Source organism: Vespa velutina, chromosome 18 (assembly GCF_912470025.1).
Source record: "Vespa velutina chromosome 18, iVesVel2.1, whole genome shotgun sequence".
Taxonomy (NCBI): Eukaryota; Metazoa; Arthropoda; class Insecta; order Hymenoptera; family Vespidae; genus Vespa; species Vespa velutina.
This window is the reverse complement of record NC_062205.1, coordinates 2,022,725-2,042,724: the sequence shown is the minus strand read 5'-3', so window position 1 is coordinate 2,042,724 and position 20,000 is coordinate 2,022,725. Positions and strand designations below refer to the sequence as shown.

At 29.6% G+C, this 20,000-nt stretch overlaps 2 protein-coding genes across 16 annotated transcripts in view; one reads left to right on the top strand and one right to left on the bottom strand.

The window, feature by feature from the left end:
* Positions 1–2,373, bottom strand: part of LOC124955345 (origin recognition complex subunit 3) — a 4,731-nt gene extending 2,358 nt beyond the window's left edge. For 3 of the 7 annotated variants that reach the window (XM_047509646.1, XM_047509649.1, XM_047509645.1), the window contains exons 1-9: positions 2,187–2,373; positions 1,779–1,910; positions 1,520–1,640; positions 1,265–1,422; positions 1,019–1,173; positions 822–930; positions 529–714; positions 229–426; positions 27–143 (exon numbers count right to left, since the gene is read on the bottom strand). In XM_047509646.1, the coding sequence (XP_047365602.1) occupies positions 27–143; positions 229–426; positions 529–714; positions 822–930; positions 1,019–1,173; positions 1,265–1,422; positions 1,520–1,640; positions 1,779–1,910; positions 2,187–2,210 (1,200 nt within the window). In that variant the 5' untranslated portion in view covers positions 2,211–2,373. Of the gene's footprint in view, positions 1–26; positions 144–228; positions 427–528; positions 715–821; positions 931–1,018; positions 1,174–1,264; positions 1,423–1,519; positions 1,641–1,778; positions 1,913–2,186 lie in introns of those variants that run through there. The other 4 variants (XM_047509648.1, XM_047509647.1, XM_047509650.1 and 1 more) reach the window with 3 other exon arrangements.
* Positions 1–20,000, top strand: part of LOC124955343 (fasciclin-1) — a 271,339-nt gene that overhangs the window by 182,644 nt on the left and 68,695 nt on the right. For all 9 annotated transcript variants that reach the window (XM_047509636.1, XM_047509641.1, XM_047509637.1 and 6 more), the window contains 5 exons: positions 3,602–3,795; positions 11,810–11,940; positions 12,527–12,623; positions 13,877–14,042; positions 15,027–15,187. In XM_047509636.1, the coding sequence (XP_047365592.1) occupies positions 3,602–3,795; positions 11,810–11,940; positions 12,527–12,623; positions 13,877–14,042; positions 15,027–15,187 (749 nt within the window). The remainder of the gene's footprint in view (positions 1–3,601; positions 3,796–11,809; positions 11,941–12,526; positions 12,624–13,876; positions 14,043–15,026; positions 15,188–20,000) is intronic.

Below are 20,000 nucleotides of genomic sequence, written 5' to 3'. Positions count from 1 at the left end.
AAGCTTCTTTACTATGTCATGTATACCTGTTTTCCTAATTGTGCCTTAGGTAATGTCGATACTAAAGAGTGTAAGCATCTTAATACTGTTAAAAATCGTGTAATATATTTGTGAAAGTCCATCAATAATGTTCCTATTAAATCCTATTAAAAAAAGTATTTGACATTAAATGTCTATAAATTTAAATAGACTTGAAAAACAATGATAAAGTTATCATTATTGTTTTACCTTAAATTTTTCATCGTTAAGTTCTTTTTCATTTTTATTTGATTCCTTTTGAATTTGCAAATAGTTAACAATCGATGGTAACTTTTTAAGATCTTTAATATCCTCTTCCGTTAAAGAAGATAGTCTTGATTTAATATCTTTTCTTCGGCAACACAAAGAGTTTATGTTTTTTCCGTAAAAATGTTGTATCATACATAACTAAAGGGCATTGCTAATTCGTAAGATATTAAGAAATACATTGGAAAGTTAAAAGGTAACAAATAAAAAGGTATATGTTATATTAAAGTCGACAATATGTACCTTATAATTTTGTAAAAAACGATCGACTGAAAAATCATAAAACAAAAATATATCTGTTAATAATTGAAAAGCTCTTCCAGTCAATCTAAATGAAATATCCGATGAAAAAATCGTTCCCTCTAATATATCCGCTAAACTTTTTATTTGCGTTTGCATGTGCAATACCTGAAATAAAAACAACTGTGTCTATTCTTGAGAAAACAAAAAAAAAAAAAAAGAAGAATAAATAAATAAATAAAAAGTAAATCAATTCAATTATCTAATTCATTAACAATGAAAGTACTTATAATTACCTTAATTTTTAATTTGGAAGTAGCATCATAAGATAAAGATCTATGTACAACGTGCAATGTAGTTGCAATTCCAAAAAAAAGTATAAATTTTATTTTATCCGAATAAGAACTAAAAATTGAGAAAAATTTTAATTATTATACTATAAGAAAATGATATCTTTCCTAATCTCTTTAGATATTCAATCAAATCCTAATACCTTAGGATCAAAATAAAATCATGAAGTACTCCAGGTGAAAAACTTTCAAAATCAGAAATAATAATAATTATGGGATCCAATGGATTGCAATGCGTTGTATACCATAATTTTAAAGCACGCATATTACATTGAGTTCTCTTTATTTCCATATCATCCTGTAAATTTTATATATATATATATATATGTATATTTTTTTTTTCTTTTCAAGTATCAACTTAAGTAATACATTTTTCAATGATTCCTAACCTCTTCTTTCTTATTTATCAATTGAAATACTGTATCAGATACTATATTTTTTATATTGTTAGAATCTTTACTCCATAATATTGCAACGTGCATTGTTAGAGTACGTAATTGAACAACTATTTTTTGAAAGAGTTTAGCATGATCAGGAACGTTGATTCCTAAAAATGAAAAATTAATTCTATAGAAAAAGAAAAAGAAAGATAAGAAACAATGAATATTATAATAAACATATATAAAATGGACTTTTTTCATTACCAGTTAATAACATAGCTGTAGGTATTTCATTGTCAAATATATCTATATTATTTGATTTTACACTGGATACAAAAGATTGTAAATCTGATATCAATTGATGGATCATATTAGATCTTATAGACTAAAAAAAAAAAAAAAAAAGATTAGAATATATTAACTTGAATAATTAATCTTTTAACTTGAATAACTAATTAATTAGGATATATTACAAGTTTATATTTAAATGACACTATCATATATCCTATAACAATTCTCATACCTCGGTCTTCATTTGAATGCTATCCCATATTTCTTTGTACGCAATATACCACGGTTCATTAAAATAATCATAAAGACTTTGATTTATTTTACTTCGCCCAATTTTATAACTACCCGTATGAGCAAAAACGCCCTAAAAATATAAAATAATCAAATATTCTTATAAAACTTAAAATAATTATTAAAAGTGTGTATATATGTACATATATATATATACATATATATATATATATATATATATATATGTATAAAGAAAAACATTAGATTACGTATATGTAAACGATTTCTCTTATTTATATTAAAAATTACTTAACGAAACAAACATTTGAAATACCTCTTATTAGGATTTACGTTTTAAGGTTAAGTTTAACGAATCGTGCAACAGGTTGTCAAGATTACATTATCTTACCTTTGACACGGATACTTTGTCCATTCTTCAAAGAATAGAAAAAGGTGCTCAAAATAGCTTTGAATATAAAACACTAATAGTAATTGAAAATTATAAAAGAAACACAGAAGAAGATATAAAAATATACATTCGTTGAAACGGCGTTCCTTCTATCACAATGCCGGATTAAGTAATGCGAGAAAGCATACGTATATTAGTTCCATAACCATACGTAGATGGCAGCAAAGATCATATAGATCGTTAACCTAACATATTTTAAAAATACATACTACGTACATCTAATTAATATTATATCATATTATTAATATTATGAGATATTAATATTATTAATATATATATATATATATATATATATATATCATAACAAATTAAATGATTATAAATATGATTTATCATCGATTTAAAAATAAATTAAATAAAATATCATTTATTATAATATCAAATATATTCTGTATATATATATATATATAATTATTATTCTCAGTATTGATACGAGAATAATAAATTTTAAGGAATAAAATCTTTTCCTTAAGGTTTCATGAGTGAGTTTATAGAAATTGTTTCTCGTAAAGAAGAATTTTTCGAGAAAGATGGGTATCAGAGAGAATACGTTGGACTCTCTTTCTCTCTCTTTCTCTCTCTCTCTCTCTCTCTCTCTCTCTCCCTATTTCTTTCTCTCTCATACAAGGAATATAAATCGATGCGCCAAGCAGCTTTGTACGGACGTTTTCGTTTTGTGGCCAAGGCATAGCAGCTGCGGCCCGCAGGCTACTACCTACTACTACTACTACTAGCTACTACACTACTACTACTACTACTACTACTGTTGGCGCGTGCTCGCGAGAGAAAATAAATGCGAATCGATCGGGAGCTTTAATCATTCGGGCCCGTTGAAAAGAACGAAAAGAGAACGACGTGACGAAAAAGATTGGGGAACGGGGAAAAGGAAAAAGAAAAAACAAAAAAAGAAAAAAAAGAAGGAAAGAAAGAAAGAAAAAAAAACAATCTCTCCCCAAGCGTAAATTATACGTGTTAAGCATTAAAGCTTCAAGTGATGTATGTTTATATTATATATATATATATATATATATTTTTTTTTTGCAGTGGAGCGTTAATTTTGTAAAAAAGACAAAATTAAAAAAAGTTAAAACTAATTCTAAAATTAACATATAATTTATATTTTTGTTTGTTAAAAAGAAAAGAAAAAATAAAAGAAAAAAAAACGAAAAATGGACACCTCATTTTCAAAATCAATGATTCCATATACATCATATATGCATGATTTTTTCTTTTTTTTTTTTTTTTTTTTTTTACTATTTCGTTTACAAAGAAAAAAAAAAAAGAAAGAAAAACTTATAACACAGTAAGCATTACAAATGATGATGATGTATTTTTTTTTTTCTTCTTTTTTTCAGCGAACCTACCGCTAACGATCGAACGATTAGGACTATCGGTTTCGTCCGAATTAGATGGTAATCCGCCATTATGGGTAACGAGAAGACCAGGGCCAACCGGTGAAGAGGAGGTTTTCATAAACAACGCTAAAATCTTGAAACAACATAGCAACTTTCAATCGAAAATCAAAGTCAATGGTGATACGAAAACACAGGTATGTCATTATATCGATTTAATATATATATATATATATTTTTTTTTTTATTTTTGAAATAATTTGAAATATAACCTAAATCATAACTATACATAAAATACATATACATAACATACATATATATATATATATATATATATATATAAATAAAATAAGTTCGGAAATGATAAAATTCGATGGAACCTGAAATGTGAAGTGGAAAAAGGGTTTTTATCAGATCGAAAAAGGAAATCTTTTTCAGATTTTCTACGTCGATACGGTTACATGAGACCAATGTTATACACTGGGGCTCCGCCATAATACGCGAAGGTAAAGGTTGGATCTCATTTCGTCTTATGCCAGACGAATCCTCTAATCTCTAGTTAAAGTACCATCACCTGATAAAAATCGCACGGAACCGCACGGTCTACAACTAATCCCTTCGACGAAGCACGCCTTTAGATCACTACTTCTCCTCTCTCTCTCTCTCTCTCTCTCTCTCTCTCTCTCTCTCTCTCTCTCTCTCTTTCTCTCTCTCTTCTTCCTTTGATCCTCTCTTGTGGCTCACGATAGTAATATCAGAGAGAAACTCTTCCTATCCACATTCCACGTACAAATTTTCTTCTAATCATTTCTATCTTCCTTTTCCTTCTTTCCTTTTTTTTCTCTCTCTTTTTTCTTCTTCTTCTTCTTTTTTTCTTTTTTTTTCAATCCTCTTACCGAAACGTTATAAGCCAAAAGTGTAATTAAATGTCGTCATAAAGACGAAGAATAAAGCCTAAAGAAAAAGAAAGAGAGAGAGAGAGAGAGAGAGAGAGAGATGCATAAATTATACAAAATTCTATTAATCATTATCGGAACTATTTTGCGTACATATCTATCAAGCTTATATGCATATTTTAAATATATCTATCTATCTTTTATATAAAATCGTTCAAAGGTATTCGATAAGAAAAACAAAATTATTCCGTTCGAATGAAAATTATTTCGTTCGTATCTGTATGTGCTGAAAGATTAAGAAAAAAAAAAAAAAAAAAAAAAAGGAATAAAAAAGCGAAAGTTCTGATAATTGAAAATTTTGTCGATTAACTAATTCGAGGTGAGTTTTCATCATGAGTATCGTTAATTAACGTATAATCGCGAACATTATGCCGAAGACAGAATAATTTACGTTTGTAGGATAAAGCTGATAAGAAAACGAGTGGTAAATATAAATATATATATATATATATATATATATATCCCTCTCTCTCTATCTATCTATCTATCTATCTCTTTCTCTCTTTCTCTCAGGCGAAGGTTTTTCTAACTTTTATCTTTAGTTACGAGAGGTTGTTCGTCGAAAACTTCCTCTCTCTCTCTTTCTCTCTCTCTCTCTCTCTCCCTCTCTCCCTCTTTTGCCGATCTATCTCGATCCGTTCTCTTGAAAAAGAAATTCGATCGATACGATTTCCTCCTCATCCTCCTCCTCATCCTCCTCCTCATCCTTCTCCTCCTCATCCTCCTCTTCCTCCTCCACCTTAGTCAAACTCCATAGCTTTTGCCGAACTATTTCCGCGTAATACTCGCTCTTTCTTTGCCCGCGGCTGATTTTCAATTCCCTACTCGAGCTACCGCCATCGTCGCTGCCGTCTCCACCACCACCACCATCGTCTACTTCCATCACCACCTCCACCACCTCCACCACCTCCACCACCACCGTCAACATCGCCTCTCGTAAGCTTCTCCGATCCTTCTTTTCCGTATTCACCTCTTTAACTCTTCTCTCTTCACCTTTTCCATCCGTTCTTCCTCCTCCTCCTCCTCCTCCTTCTCCTCCTCCTCCTCCTCCTCCTCCTCCTACCCTTCTTCTCCTCTTTCTCCTCCTTTTTCCTACTCTTCCTTATCTTTATCCTTATCCACCTTCACCTTCTCTCTTTTTCCTTTTCCTCTTCCTCCTCCTCCTCCCTCCTTCCTTTCCACCATCCATCGTTCTTTGCTTACTGCATTTTTCCCCTCCATTAACTGTAACTCTTCGGACGATAGTTGTGTTGCGCAGCAGCAGCTTCTCTCTCTCTCTCCAACGGAACCATCTTCACGGAGTTATTCCAACTGGAATTTCCTTCTTCGGATTTCGGTGTAAAGAGATGTAAAAAGAAAGAAAAAAAAAAAAAAAAAAAAAAAAAAAAAAAAAAAAAAAAAAAAGAAACTGAGAAAAGGGAAGAAAAAGAAAAAGAAACCGGGGAAAATTGTAAAAAGTAAAAGAAGAAGAAGAAGAAGAAGAAGAAGAAGAAGATTGTACCCGAAGGCAGACAGACCCAAATTAATTCCATCTGTTCTCACGAAAAAAAAAAAAAAAAAAAAAAGAAAGGAAAAGAAAAGAAAAAAGGAAGAAAAAAAAGAAGAAGAAAGGAAAAAGAAAAAAGAAAAAAAAAAAAGGTCGATAATGATATTCCCGAGCAGTCGCAATTTTTTCACGACTCGCTAACACACCGGAAAAGAACGAACTATGGTGGATGGGTTGGATGTTTTTTTCTTTTTTTTTTTTTTTTTTTTTTGTTTTTTGTTTCTTTTTTTCTTGTTTTCCCCCTTCTCTTCCCTTTCATCTCTCAAACGCACTTATAATGGTTACTTTTCTTTTTTCACCCACACTCCCTTTCTTTCTCGATTCAATTCGAAAATAAAAATAAAAGAAAAGAAAAGGAAAGGGAAAAAAAGTGAGAGAGAGAGAGAGAGAGAGAGAGAGAGAGAGAGAGAGAGAGAGAGAGAGAGAGAGAGAGAGAGAAAGAACATCCTATTTCTTAGTAATTCGACACGAATGAACACGATACCGATGAATTAAAATCTATCCCACAGTGACTTCAGTATTATTATTATTGCTTCTATGTAATTTAAACGTATTTTTTATTTATTGGATTGAATAATATAATTCAATATTTTTACTCGATATTTCAATATTTTAAATAAATTATCAGTATTCATATTTATATAATTAACAGTATATACTGATATAAGTAATAATTAGTATTATACAATTAATCCTGACATTTAATTATTTATATATATACCGATTATTTTTACAAAACACTTATCGTTAATAAATTAATTAAATAAAGAATACTGTGGAAGTAAATTTATATAAAGAAACGAATAAAATCTATAGACAAACGTCGAAGGACATTTTCAATTATTATCGTCAGTATCGTCATAAATAATTCGTTCAAATTACATCCTAAAATATAAACGCGAACGGATATCGAAGTAAAAAAAAGAAGAAAAAAAAAAAAAAGAAAAAAAAAAAAAATTCACATCTGTTAATACTAAACCTGAAATATAAAAAATATCATCACCTTTTCCCTTTAACCTACATTTTCCTTCTTATGTCTATCTTTCGTTCGAATTCTTTTCTTTTTTTCTTTCATTCCGTTCCACCCACAACCTCCGACCCCCCGCGCCCCGCCCCACCCCGCCCAGTTATCCGCCCGTTCTTCGATCTTTCGAAAAAGAAACTTCATCGTGAAATAAAGTCAAACCTTGTTAAAAATATAATGTTAGAGAAGAAAGGGAATTCGGCTATACGTAGTAAATACACAGAATCACGGGATGAAAGTAGAGTGGGAGGGGTTAGGTAGAGGGGGGTGGTGGGTGGGAAAGTAAAGAAGGTGGAAAAACAAAGAGAGAAGGGAAAATTGTGATTGGATGTACGAGAGTAACGAGAAAGAGAGAGAGAGAGAGAGAGAGAGAAAAGATGGAAAAGAAAAAGAAAAAAGAATTTAGGATAAGGGTAGGGAGGGGAGAGAAGAAAAAAGGAAGAGAAAAAAAGAGAGAAGGAAGGAAGAAAAAAAAAACGACGTGTGTTAAACAGAGAAAGAAAGACAAAGAGAGAGAGAGAGAGAGAGAGAGAGAGAGAGAGAGAAAGAAAATTGAGAAAGCAAATAAAGGAAACGTCAGGGTGGAAAGAAGGAAAAATAAAAATCTAACGCGCACTTCGGCCGTGTATGAACTTACCTACCTTTTCATTCTTACTACCTTCGTACCACCCTCTCCTTTTTAACTACATTACCACAACCACAACCACCCTTACCCCTATTTACCACCCTATCCTCCTCCCACTACAATTCTTCTCTTCTTTTCCTCCTAAGTCCTGCGTTCTCAACGGATCTCGAAATAACCTTAAAGTCAATTACGTTTCCCATATATATAAATATATATATATATATGTATGTATATACAGGGTGTCCAAAAAATATGTGACCAAATTGATATCACGTATTATTTAGGTCAAATAAAAGAAAAAAAAAAAAAACAAAATATTCATATAAAGGCATTAATTGAAAAATAGTTTTTATCGAAAAGATATATGTCTATACTTTTAAAGATATTTAATGATTCATTTTCATTCCATTCAGAATTAGTGTGATCGTTGAAACTATTTCTTTTTCCTTTTTTCTTTTTTTCTTTTTTTTTTTTTTTTTTTTTTTTTTTTTTTTTTTTCCCTCTGAACTTCTATCGTGTTTATGACGGGGAAGGGGGTTAGGAGGAGGGTCACGTACAAAAGTTGATCTTAGATAGATATAATACGATAGAAATAAAAAGATGAACTTTCGGAATCTATTCAAAATGCTATTTATTATTATCTTTTCAATTGGAAACGTTGGAATATTAGAAAGATTTCGACAATGGCTAATATCGACGATAACAAACGAAAGTTTGCGTTCTTCCAGAGGGATCGAATGTTCGAATATTTTTTATTTATATAATCCGATAAAATAAATCATAAATATCTTTAAGAGCAAATCTATCTTTTCAAGAATGCATTTTCTTTTCTTTTTTTTTTTTTTTCTTTTTCTTTTTGTAGATAAATTTATCTGAACTTTTTCTGAACTCTTATTTGATCTCAGTAATATTTGATATAAATTTGGTTTCATACTTTTTGGACACCCAGTATATATACACATATATATATATATATATATATATTTTTACTCTCGCAAAGAACACTCGGCGGTGTTACACTCTGTGAGTGTCCATAAGTAAGGTGCGTTTTCTTTTCTTCTCTTCTTCTTTCTTTTTTTTCTTTTTTTTTTTTCTTTTTTTTTTTTCAAAGACACAATGTAAGGCGAGTTTTTCCGTGGAAAAGAAAAGGACAAGAAGAGAAAAGAGGAAAGGAACAAGTCAGGACAAATTTTTTTTTTTATACGAACATACGTCGCAGTTATACTTAGCAAAAGGTTAAAGGCAAGATGAAATTATGAAATCGTGAAATTATGAAAAAGAGATACGAATATTTTTATTCCCAACGCATTTCTTTTTCTAAATCCTTTTTTATCGTATACGTCCGGGGGCTTATCAACTTTATTACCCGAAATATATATATATATATATATATATATATATATATATATATATATATATATATTGTATTATATACGTCGTAAAAAAAATTGCGAAAAAAAAAAAACCAAGGAAAAAGAAAAAATAACAAGACTCCCCGACGAAAGTTGTTTTTCTAACTTCGAAGGGGAGATATAACGATGTGATGGGTCATTGCTTTGTGACCCTTTCAAAGAGTAATACAGCACGTTTAAATATTTATTTGTAAATAACATTTTACATTTTATATTAATATTGTGTACGATTATACAATTCTAAAAATCGTAGTTATAGAATATATAATTGTATTCTTTTTTTCTTTGTTATATTTTCTTTTTTTTTTTTTTTCTTTTTATTATTATTATTCTTTTTATTTGTTCAATTATTACCTTTTTTTCTTCTTCTTCTTCTTTTTCTTCTTCTTATTATTATTATTATATTTTTTTTTTTTTAATCCCACATTCTTTTACAACCTTTTCGCTTTCAAAATATTAATAATCCTCGTGGTCTTTTAGAGCAAACCACTATCGAGATATTAAGTTTCAAAGTTGATATGCTCTTACATATACAAAGACCGAGCGTGCAACCACCAAGGTGCACCTTGTTTACTACGATATTGTAACTTCTTTCGAGAGAAAAAAGTCCTCCTTAAATGAAAAATATATTTTATTAGAGTTTTTCCTTTTTCTTTTTTCTTTTTTCTTTTCTTTTTTCAAGAAAAGCTCCTCCTTTTTTGCAGCTTTAAATATATGCATTGAAAAATAAAAGACGTCGGGGGTTGAGAGTTTGGTGGTTTGAAGAACTTCGTCTCTGATCTTGGAACGATTAAATTCAAGGTCATATTATGCAACGTCGTTGTATATACGTAGCCTTTGAAATTTCCAAACTTTTCTAAAAGAAAAAAAAAAAACAAAAAAAAAAACAAAAAAGGAAGAAACCATTCTCTTTTTGTTTCTCTTACTTTCTCCCTTTCTTCGAAATTTCTATACGTTACATCATACTTATGCAAAAGGAAATAAGGAAAAAAGAGAAAGAAAAAAAGAATAAAAAAAAAAAATAAAAAACAAAATAGAAAAAAAATCTTGCGAATAAGTAAACACTTCTATTATATTTTATCACATTAATTAAAAATATTTCAAATATTACGAAGTTTTAAGTGTTAAGTGTCATTGATGTGCCGCTTATATTCGATCCATTAAAATGAACTAACGTAACGGGGATGATATGTGTCGAAAAAATAAAGGAAGTGAAAAAAGAAAATAAAAATAAACAAATAAAAAAGAGAAAGAAAAACAAAACGAAAAAAAAGAAGAAAAAAAAAAACAAAAAAAAAAAAAAGATGTCGATCGTTTAACGAGCCATCAATATTTCGCTTTGAAGAAATCATTCGTCACCTCTCTCTCTCTCACTCCCCCTTTTTTTCTGTGGAATATTCGTAGTTCCAGGAAATCCTTCGTTGGTCAAAGAGAGAGAAAGAGAAAGAGAGAGCGATCTTCTCTCTCGTATTTTTCCAGTCCCGTTCTCTTCCCCCGCCCAACCACCCACTCATCCACCCCCACTCATCCACCCAACCGACCAACCCCGACTTTCGTTCCCCCTTCCCATGCCCCACTTCCCGCGAAAGGGAACTGGGAAAACTACAAAGCCCAGTCAATCTCCCATACGAGATAAAAGAGTCACGACGATCACAGAGAAAGGCGGATAAATAGAGGTGGGTTAGAGAACGTTATAGGACCAAACTCCGTATTGTAAATGGCCGTACACGTTTTACCCGTTGGAATAGGTATCGCCAACGAAAGATAGGCCAATGGGATATCCTACTACATCCCAACCTAGCCTTGTCTCTTTTCCTCTTTGCTCCACTCTCACTCTCTCTCTTTCTCTCTTTCTTTCTCTGTTTCTCTTTCCACTCCTCTTCTCAAAATTCTTCTCGTTTTTCGTCTCGACACCGACAAAATAGTCGGCCCTCTCTCTTTGTAGAGATACACAAAAATATGCGAATATGTTCTGGTTGGATGGGAGGGAGGAGGGGAGGGGGAAGGGGGAGGATAGAAACGAGCAGGGTGATGGTGGGTGATGGTGGTTGGGGGGTTTGATCTCTTCTTTTTCCTATCTTTCATTTTTTTTTTCTTTTTTTTTTTTTTACAGGTATATATATATATATATAAATAGACACATGTACATACACACACGCATAAACAAACACGTACACATGTATTATTCTTTCCTTTGATTATTTCAGATATCAGGCGTTTAATGTAAAAAAGCAATGATTTACGTACGTAAATCGAAAAGAAAGAAAATTAATTATATCAATAATGAAAATACGAAAGAAAATTTCTTTATTAAAAATCTGTTATTATGTTAAACTTTTATAACGCTATTATTTTTTCATTAATATACGAAGTTTTTAATATATCCTTTTTTCTTTTTTCTCTTTTTTTTTTTTTTTTTTTTTTTTAAGTTATACTTAATACACTATAACGATACCATTATTAATATAATTAATATAATATGTATACTAGATACAATTTCTACGTATAGAATTTATAACGTTTCTTTAAAAAAAAAAAAAAAAAAAAAAAAAAAAAAAAAAAAAAAAAAAGAGATAAATTGTATGGGATTTCAATCATTCGAATTGATTTTCTTGATTATTAAATAATGCTATTTCTCTTTTCATTAGGTTTTGCACGTTATAGATGAAGTATTGGAACCGGTACGTTCGATATCACCGGAATCGCCGATCTACAATCCCGATGCCTTTCAATTTATAAATCAAAGTGAAAACTTTAATATGGGCAATCATCGTGTTAGGTAAATATCTATATATCATTATTAATATATATGTATATATATTAAATAATTAATTATATTTTCTTTGAATACTCAATATTACACAATTATTAAATTACTATTAATTTATTACATGTACATATCCATCTGTATATATATATATATATATATATATATATATATATATATATACATAGATTCATGTATTAATTATATATAGGTATATGTATCAATATAAACGAAATTGACTTGTCCTGACATTTCCTAAAAAAAAAAAAAAAAAAAAAATAGTAATAAAAAAAAAAAAAGAATCACTAGATCTCACAATAATCCTAATAGAGACTTTCCGTCTAGGGACATTCTATATACACATATAAAAAAAAAAAATATATATATATATACTAACAATAATAATTAATACATATTACATATTTATGATGAAGTATTACTAACGACTACACATTAACGATATTAATAATTATTAATAATATTAAAATAATAACTAATTAAAATTTGCAATGAATTACTTTTTCTTTCTTTCTTTCTTTCTTTTTTTCATTCTTTTTTTTTTTTTTTGTTTTCCTTCTTTCTTCTTTTCGTTTTCAAGGACCTTCCGACAGAGGATCGTCATAGAGAAAAAAGAGGGTATCTTTACGGCCGACGGGCGTTACACATTTTTCATACCCGTCGACGAAGGATTTAAGGTGAATAATTTATCTTTTTTTCTTTTTTTACAAAATGAATTTTAACAAAATTACAAGTAGAAAATGAAGGGTTATAGTATAGACAAATATATCATCATGTCGAATATCAACTCCCCCTCCACTGCCCTACCTGGTAATACATAATATGATATATTATCATCATCATACGCAAGGAGACTTTTTTCACTTTTATTCATTCCTCTTTCTCTCTCTCTCTCTCTCTCTCTCTCTCTTTTGTACCCCTCTATCCCCTTAACCTCTAAACCCAACCCTAGTCATAGTCCCAGCCTCAGCCCTAGTCTCAGCCTTAACCCCAGCCACCACCCCCTTCCCGATTATCTCTCGCGACATTACACGAGCAATAAGGTATAGGGGGGATGGGGGGGACTATAGGAATGAGTACGGGGATAGGAAAAGAGACAGGGAGCAGAGGGGTGGGACGAGGGGGTGTGCTTTCTAAGAAGCACGCAGGGATCCCTCTTTACCTTTGGATCATTTACTTCGTTATGCGTGTAAAGATGTGCAACGACGTGTAAATAAGCTCGTCTTTGACTGGTTCCTGTCTACTTTCCTGTCCTTCGGTTGCTTATGCGATTACACCGCATTACACTTACATACATACATACATACATACATACATATATATATGTGTATATATGTATGTATAGCTACGTGTATAGTGTATACCCCTATATATAGTGCTTTTAGTCGCTACAAGCCAGTTATATCCCTTGGAAAAAAGAATACAACCGAGGGTTTTTAAAGGGTTTCGCAAAGACAGGGATAAAGAGAGAGAGAGAGAGAGAGAGAGAGAGAGAGAGAGAAAGAGAAAGAGAGGAGAAGAATCCATTTGTTGTATCTTTTATCTTCTTCCACATTGCCAATAAATATAAAAATATTATATCATGAAAACATAAATTGACTTTCATTCGTCGTTCGAAACGCATTGGAATAAAATTTCATTGTCCAATGAATTTCTTCTTTCCTCGTTTTTTTTTTTCCTTTCTTTCTTTCTTTTTCCTCCTAAATTCTTCCGAAATAAATAATTGAGTAATTGCTTTTTCTTTTTCCTTTTTTTTTTTTTTTTTGTGACCCATTAATATTTTCCTTCTCGTCTTTCCTTTTCTCTCTCTCTCTCTCTCTCTCTCTCTCTCTCTCTCTCTGTCTCTCTCTTTAATTTTTATTATTATTATTATTATTATTATTATTATCATAGTTATTATTTTTTTCTTAAGTTCATTGTTCAATTGCAGCCGGAGCCCAGGCCACAGAAGGTTGACCATCTTGTAATCGATGGACACGTGATACCCAATCATATTCTTTTCACCGTACCAACCCCCGAGAATGTTTATTACGAGACTCTTGTTTTTTCTGATAACCTCAAGGTTACCGTCAGTTTTCTCATGGAACATAACAAAGGTATTGAATAAGTACGAATTGATAAATATATTTCTTCTTCCTTTTTTTTTTATCGTACAAATTTTAAGTACAATTTTTTTTTACTCTTCTTATGCTACATTTTTACATACATATGTATTCATTCATTCATTCATTCATTCATCCATCGTTCATCCATTCGTCCATTCATCCATCCATCCATTCTTTCATTCGTTCATACATTCATACATTCTTTCTTTTTTTTTTTCATTCATTCGTTCATTCATTCATTTTTTAATTCATTGATACATTCATTCTTTCTTTCATTCATACATTCTTTCTTAGTTTCATTCATTCATTTGTTAATTCATTGATACATTCATTCTTTCTTCCATTCATTCATTCTTTAATTCATTAATGCATTCACTCATTTATTCATTCATTCATTCATTCATTGATCCATTCATTCATTCATTCATTGATCCATTCATTCATTCATTCATTCATTTTTTAATTCATTGATACATTCATTCTTTCTTTCATTCATACATTCTTTCTTTGTTTCATTCATTCATTCATTCATTTTTTAATCCATTGATATATTCATATTTTCTTCCATTCATTCATTTCTTCATTCATAATGCATAAACCATTTATTCATTTTTTAATTCCTTGATACATTCATTCTTTCTTTCATTGATTCATTCATTCATTCATTCATTCATTCATTGATCCATTCATTCATTCATTGATCCATCCATCCATTCATTCATTAATTAATTCATTCATTCTTTCTTTCTTTCATTCATTCATTCTTTCATTCTTTCATTCATTGATCCATTCAATAATTCATTCTTTCATTCACTGATTCATTAAATCATTCATTCATTCATTCATTCATTCATTCATTCATTGATACATTCATTTCTTCTAGTTTGTTCGATTCTCTTTAAGCGAACGTTCGGATCGTATACGTATGTATATACTTAATTGATCTGTAAATTAATCGACCATGTTACTTTCCAGTATACGTCAAGTCTAATACGATCGTTGGTGACGCATCTCATCACACTGGCGTCGTGTTAGCCGAAATCGTTAAGCCTAATATACCAGTACGAAACGGCGTGATCCATTTGATCCAACGGCCGTTAATGGTGATCGACAGTACCGTGAAGGACTTCCTCGAGGTCAGTGGCATGATCGTTTAAATCGAATTAATCTCTCTATTTGTTTTTTTTTTTTTTTTTTTTTTTTTTTTTTTCTGATTTCGTCCCTTTTTTCATCTTTTTTTTTTTTTCCTAATCGAACAATTAATAATGAAAACATTGTCGTTATCGAGATTGCGGCCTATTTCATTTAGACCTATTTATAGCGATAATCAACAGTTGGGGAAGTGAAAAAAATTGAGGAAGATTCATCGCATACAAGAAATGTATATGCTCAATTTATTTTGCATATGTAATATCATCGTACACCAATCATATTTACTTGGCCAACTTGTGTTGGTAAAAAGAAGAGAGAAAGAAAAAATGAACGAAGTAAAATAAAGAAAGAAAGAAAAAAAGAAAAAAGAAAAAAAAAAAAAAAGAAAGAAAATTTATAAAAATACCATAAAATCTCTCAGGTCGAACTCGAAAAGGAGCAACAAAAAAAGAAAAAAAAAGAAAAAGTCAAAAACAAAAAAGCACGTCGTTGTTCGTCTTTTTAACTCGTATATTAGCCGAGATTTCTTATTTATTTTTTTTTTTTTATTTTCCACAATTATATCATACATATACACATATCTATATATATACACACACATACACACACACACGCGCGCACACATATATACATATATGAACTGTTTGATTTTGAAAGTTGAGCGTTCATTTCATAAAAAAAAAAGCCAGTTCTTATTACAAATTAACGTGAAATTTGTTTTTATTTAAAAAAAAAAAAAAAAAAAAAAAAAAAAAAAAAAAAAAAAAAAAAAAAGAGAGAGAGAGAAATGAACGTCCCACTTTCAAAATCAACGTATATGTGTATATACGTGTATGTATCTATGTATGTGTCTGTGTTCGTGTGTATATATATATGTGTGTATGTGTGCGTGTGTATGTATGTGTGTGTGTATACATGTTCTTCTTATTGTTAATTACGATTCCTTAGGTCATGTTGATTAATCAGTTTCGCGTCAAACTCCTTTGTATGTAAATTCGGCCGACAGCATTATTGTATTACCCTTCATCAACATAACGCCGTGCGTCGTATAGTCCTTTGCCGGAGTTCTCTGTACGTTTCAGGAAATACGTCACGTTGGACGTACCTCGTGTCGAAACTGTGAATACTAATGCCTCGCTAATCTGTTTCGTGCCGCGTATTCGGAAGCAACGGCACAACCAGCATAATATACGATATACTACGAAATATATAATACGTGTATATGTATATATATATATATATATATATGAGTCGTTGATTTTGAAAGTAGGGCAAATCTATTTTATATTATCCTTAGAAAACATAAATAAAAACATAAATTTTTTATATTAATTTGTAATAAAAATAAACTTCAATTATTTTCTTTTTATTCACATAATGCACTTGTCCTACTTTCAAAATCAACGGCTCATTTATGTATATATATATATATATATACACACATACTTAATTAATTAATTAAGTTATACGCGTTAATTAATAAATATTTCGCGAGATTTTAAAGGAAGAGATCGTTTAATTCGTCATTAATATATATTATTTTATTAAAGATGATCAATCGTTGCTGTCGGACACGAGTATCGATCTTAGTTAAAATCTTAAATTCGTTATGTAAAACAGAAAGAAAGGAAAAAGAAAAGAAAAGAAAAGAAAAGAAAAGAACAAAAAAAAAAAGAAAGAAAATTGATCGCGAGTAAACTTTTCGAGTTCGATCCATTTGAAAGTTTGGTAATAGTAATGGAAAGGGAAAAAGAAAAGAAATAAATGGAAAAAAAAAATAAAAAAAACAAAAAAACAAAAAAAAAAGAAAAACAAAAAAGCGTAATTTAGATCGATCTTTCGATAATAATATTATCGAGAAACAATATCATATAATACAAATAATAAATAATATTATATATTATCCATACATATATGATAAGGTACATATATGTATATTGGATTTGCAATATGAATTTATTGTCATTATCGACAATAAAGCGGCATTATTAATTATTATCTTTCTTCAACAACAACAACAACAACAACAACAACAACAACGACAACAATAACAACAACAATAACAACAACAACTATATAATATAGTTACGACTTACATATATATATATATATATATATATGTATGTATACACTATATCTCTGATACATTCAATTATGTATATAACTATATATATATGTTTATATATATATAATATATACATACAACAGACGATTTTTACTATGTAACAACTAACACGGGACTAAGAATGGAATGTTCACGTGACAGCTGTCTCTATCGACACACGCGATATCGATTGTTCTCCAAAAATGATACTCGGCACGACCTGCCTAATGTCTGCACCAAGATCCTTATAAGACTTTTAATTAGATCAAAGGCGACATTTCTCTCTCTCTCTCTCTCTCTCTCTCTCTCTCTCTCTCTCTCTCTCTCTCTTTTCTTTCTTTTCTTTTTCTTTATCTTTTTCTTTATCCATCGCTTTGAACATTTCGCCTCTTTATCGTCTTTACTTAACTTTTTCTTTTTCTATTCGAGATAAAGGAACTTTTCAAGGACTTTCTCTATCTCTTTCTCTCTCTCTCTTTTTCTCTCTCTTTTTCTCTCTCTCTCTCTCTCTCTCTCTCTCTCCTTTTCTCTCTTTTTTTTCTCTTTTGACGTTATCTTATTCGCCTTTGATCTAACAAAGTCTATTTTGTGTTGTGTATTTGTGCCTCGTGCGTTGTTCCCATATACGATCGTGCAACACAGTATTATATAATATTAGATCGGAATCGATAGATCCTTTTTTTGTCAATTTGCTATTGCAACCGCAATTGTAATTGTAATTGTAATTGTAATTTGTAATTTCATTATAACGAACAACACGGCGAATGGTATGGCCGTATGATCGTCTCTCTCCCCGTTTACCTACCAAACCCTTATGTCTCTGCCACACCCATACTCACCCTTCCTTGTAAAAGTTTCGATTAATCGTGAATTATCAATGACACGTTTATTATTAAACCTTTTTTAATATCTTAAAGTCGATATTATCGACTTTTCTGATTTTCCGAAAAAGGATTTATATATATATATATATATAAATATATGTATATACCTTAAGCTATTTATTTTTAATATTATTTAAAACATATGCAATGATATTTTATTTCATTTTATTTTTTTATTAAGTAATTAATTAATTTATTCAATTTATTTACTTTTAATATCATTTAAACGAATAATGTAATGACATTTTGTTTCTTTTTTTTCTTTTTTTTTCTTTTTTTTTTTTTTTTTTTTTTTTATTAAATATTTCTTTTCTTTCCTTTTTTTCTCCTCGCGTAAAATCTCACGTACATTTGATAATGAAATGAAATGAAATGAGAAACAGAAAAATGAAGTACGCGTAATAAAAAAAAAAAGCGTTCATTCTTATATAAAAAAAAAAAAAGGCGTTCATTCTTATATGAAGAAAAAAAAAAAAAGAAAAAATATGTTAATTTTAATAAATATCTCATTAGTCGTGTATCTTTTCAAGATATTTTTTCACAGTATCTTAATAATTAATTTATCATAGTGATTAAAGTTTTGTTGCATCATGCCTATTGGTTCAAAGGAAAAAAAAAAAAAAAAAAAAAAAAAAAGAAGAAAGAAAAAAGAAAAAGATTAAGATTTCAAAACCTTTGCAAGAAAAATAAACAAAAATAGATCTCATAAATTAACTTCATATTATTTTATTAAAAGATTTTTTATAATTATTCTTATAATAATAAATAATGTTATATAATAAAATATATATATCGAAAAAAGATTTTTATTATAATCACATATGCAACCAGCTTACATAACAAATATTTAAATAATACTGATAAAGAGAAAAACATTGTTCAATTTTCATTTCGTAATTATTTATTTTTTATTTTTTCTTTTATTGTATTTTTACTACTCTAAATTGATTAAAGAATCAAGTATGTATGGGGAATTTGATTTTCTTTCGTTCATTTATTTATTTATTTTTTCTTCTTTCTTTTTTTTTTTTTTTTTTTTTTTTTTTTTTTTTTTTTTTCTAATTGCATCCAACTGAAATTGAAATATTTGAACTGTATTGACTGTCGAAATTCGTAAAAACGTTTTAAAAATTCATTTTCGAAGTTTTACGAATCGACCGGGGACGTATCTCCGTGCGCCCATCAAATTACAAAACACAAAAAAAGAGTATATAAAAATAAATAAAAAGAAAAAAGTAAAAGAAAAATAGAATGGATAAATAAAAAGGATCATCGTTCGCCGTCGTTGTTTGTTAATCATTGGCTCGCGTAGAAAAAAATAAAAAATAAAAATAAAAAAGATATATATATATATATAATCTCTTTAAAAATATAATCTCTGTATCTAATTGAACAAATTTTATTCCGATTAAATGTCTTTCACGATCGTATTCGGACGTAATATTTACTAATCAATTAATTTCAGGTTTTGAACAGGCGTTCAAGTGACGACGCGTGTCATGAGAACGTGAATTATAGCCGGAGAGTCGCGATATAAAACATAATGAAATAATCCAAAATGACGAAAAAAATATTTTAATACGATAGAAGAATTGAGAATTATTATTCTCTATGGATTGGCGCCGTGTGTTGTTTTGTAGGTAGGAAGGGGAGCATGGAAAAAAGAAAGATGTGAAAAAATAAAAAAAAAAAAAAGAAAAAAAAAAGTAAAGATAAAAATCAAGAGAGGACAGAGAAAAAAAAAAAAGAGAACAACCAGGGGAAGAGAAAAATTAACCAGAAAAAAATAAATAAAAACAAAAACCAACA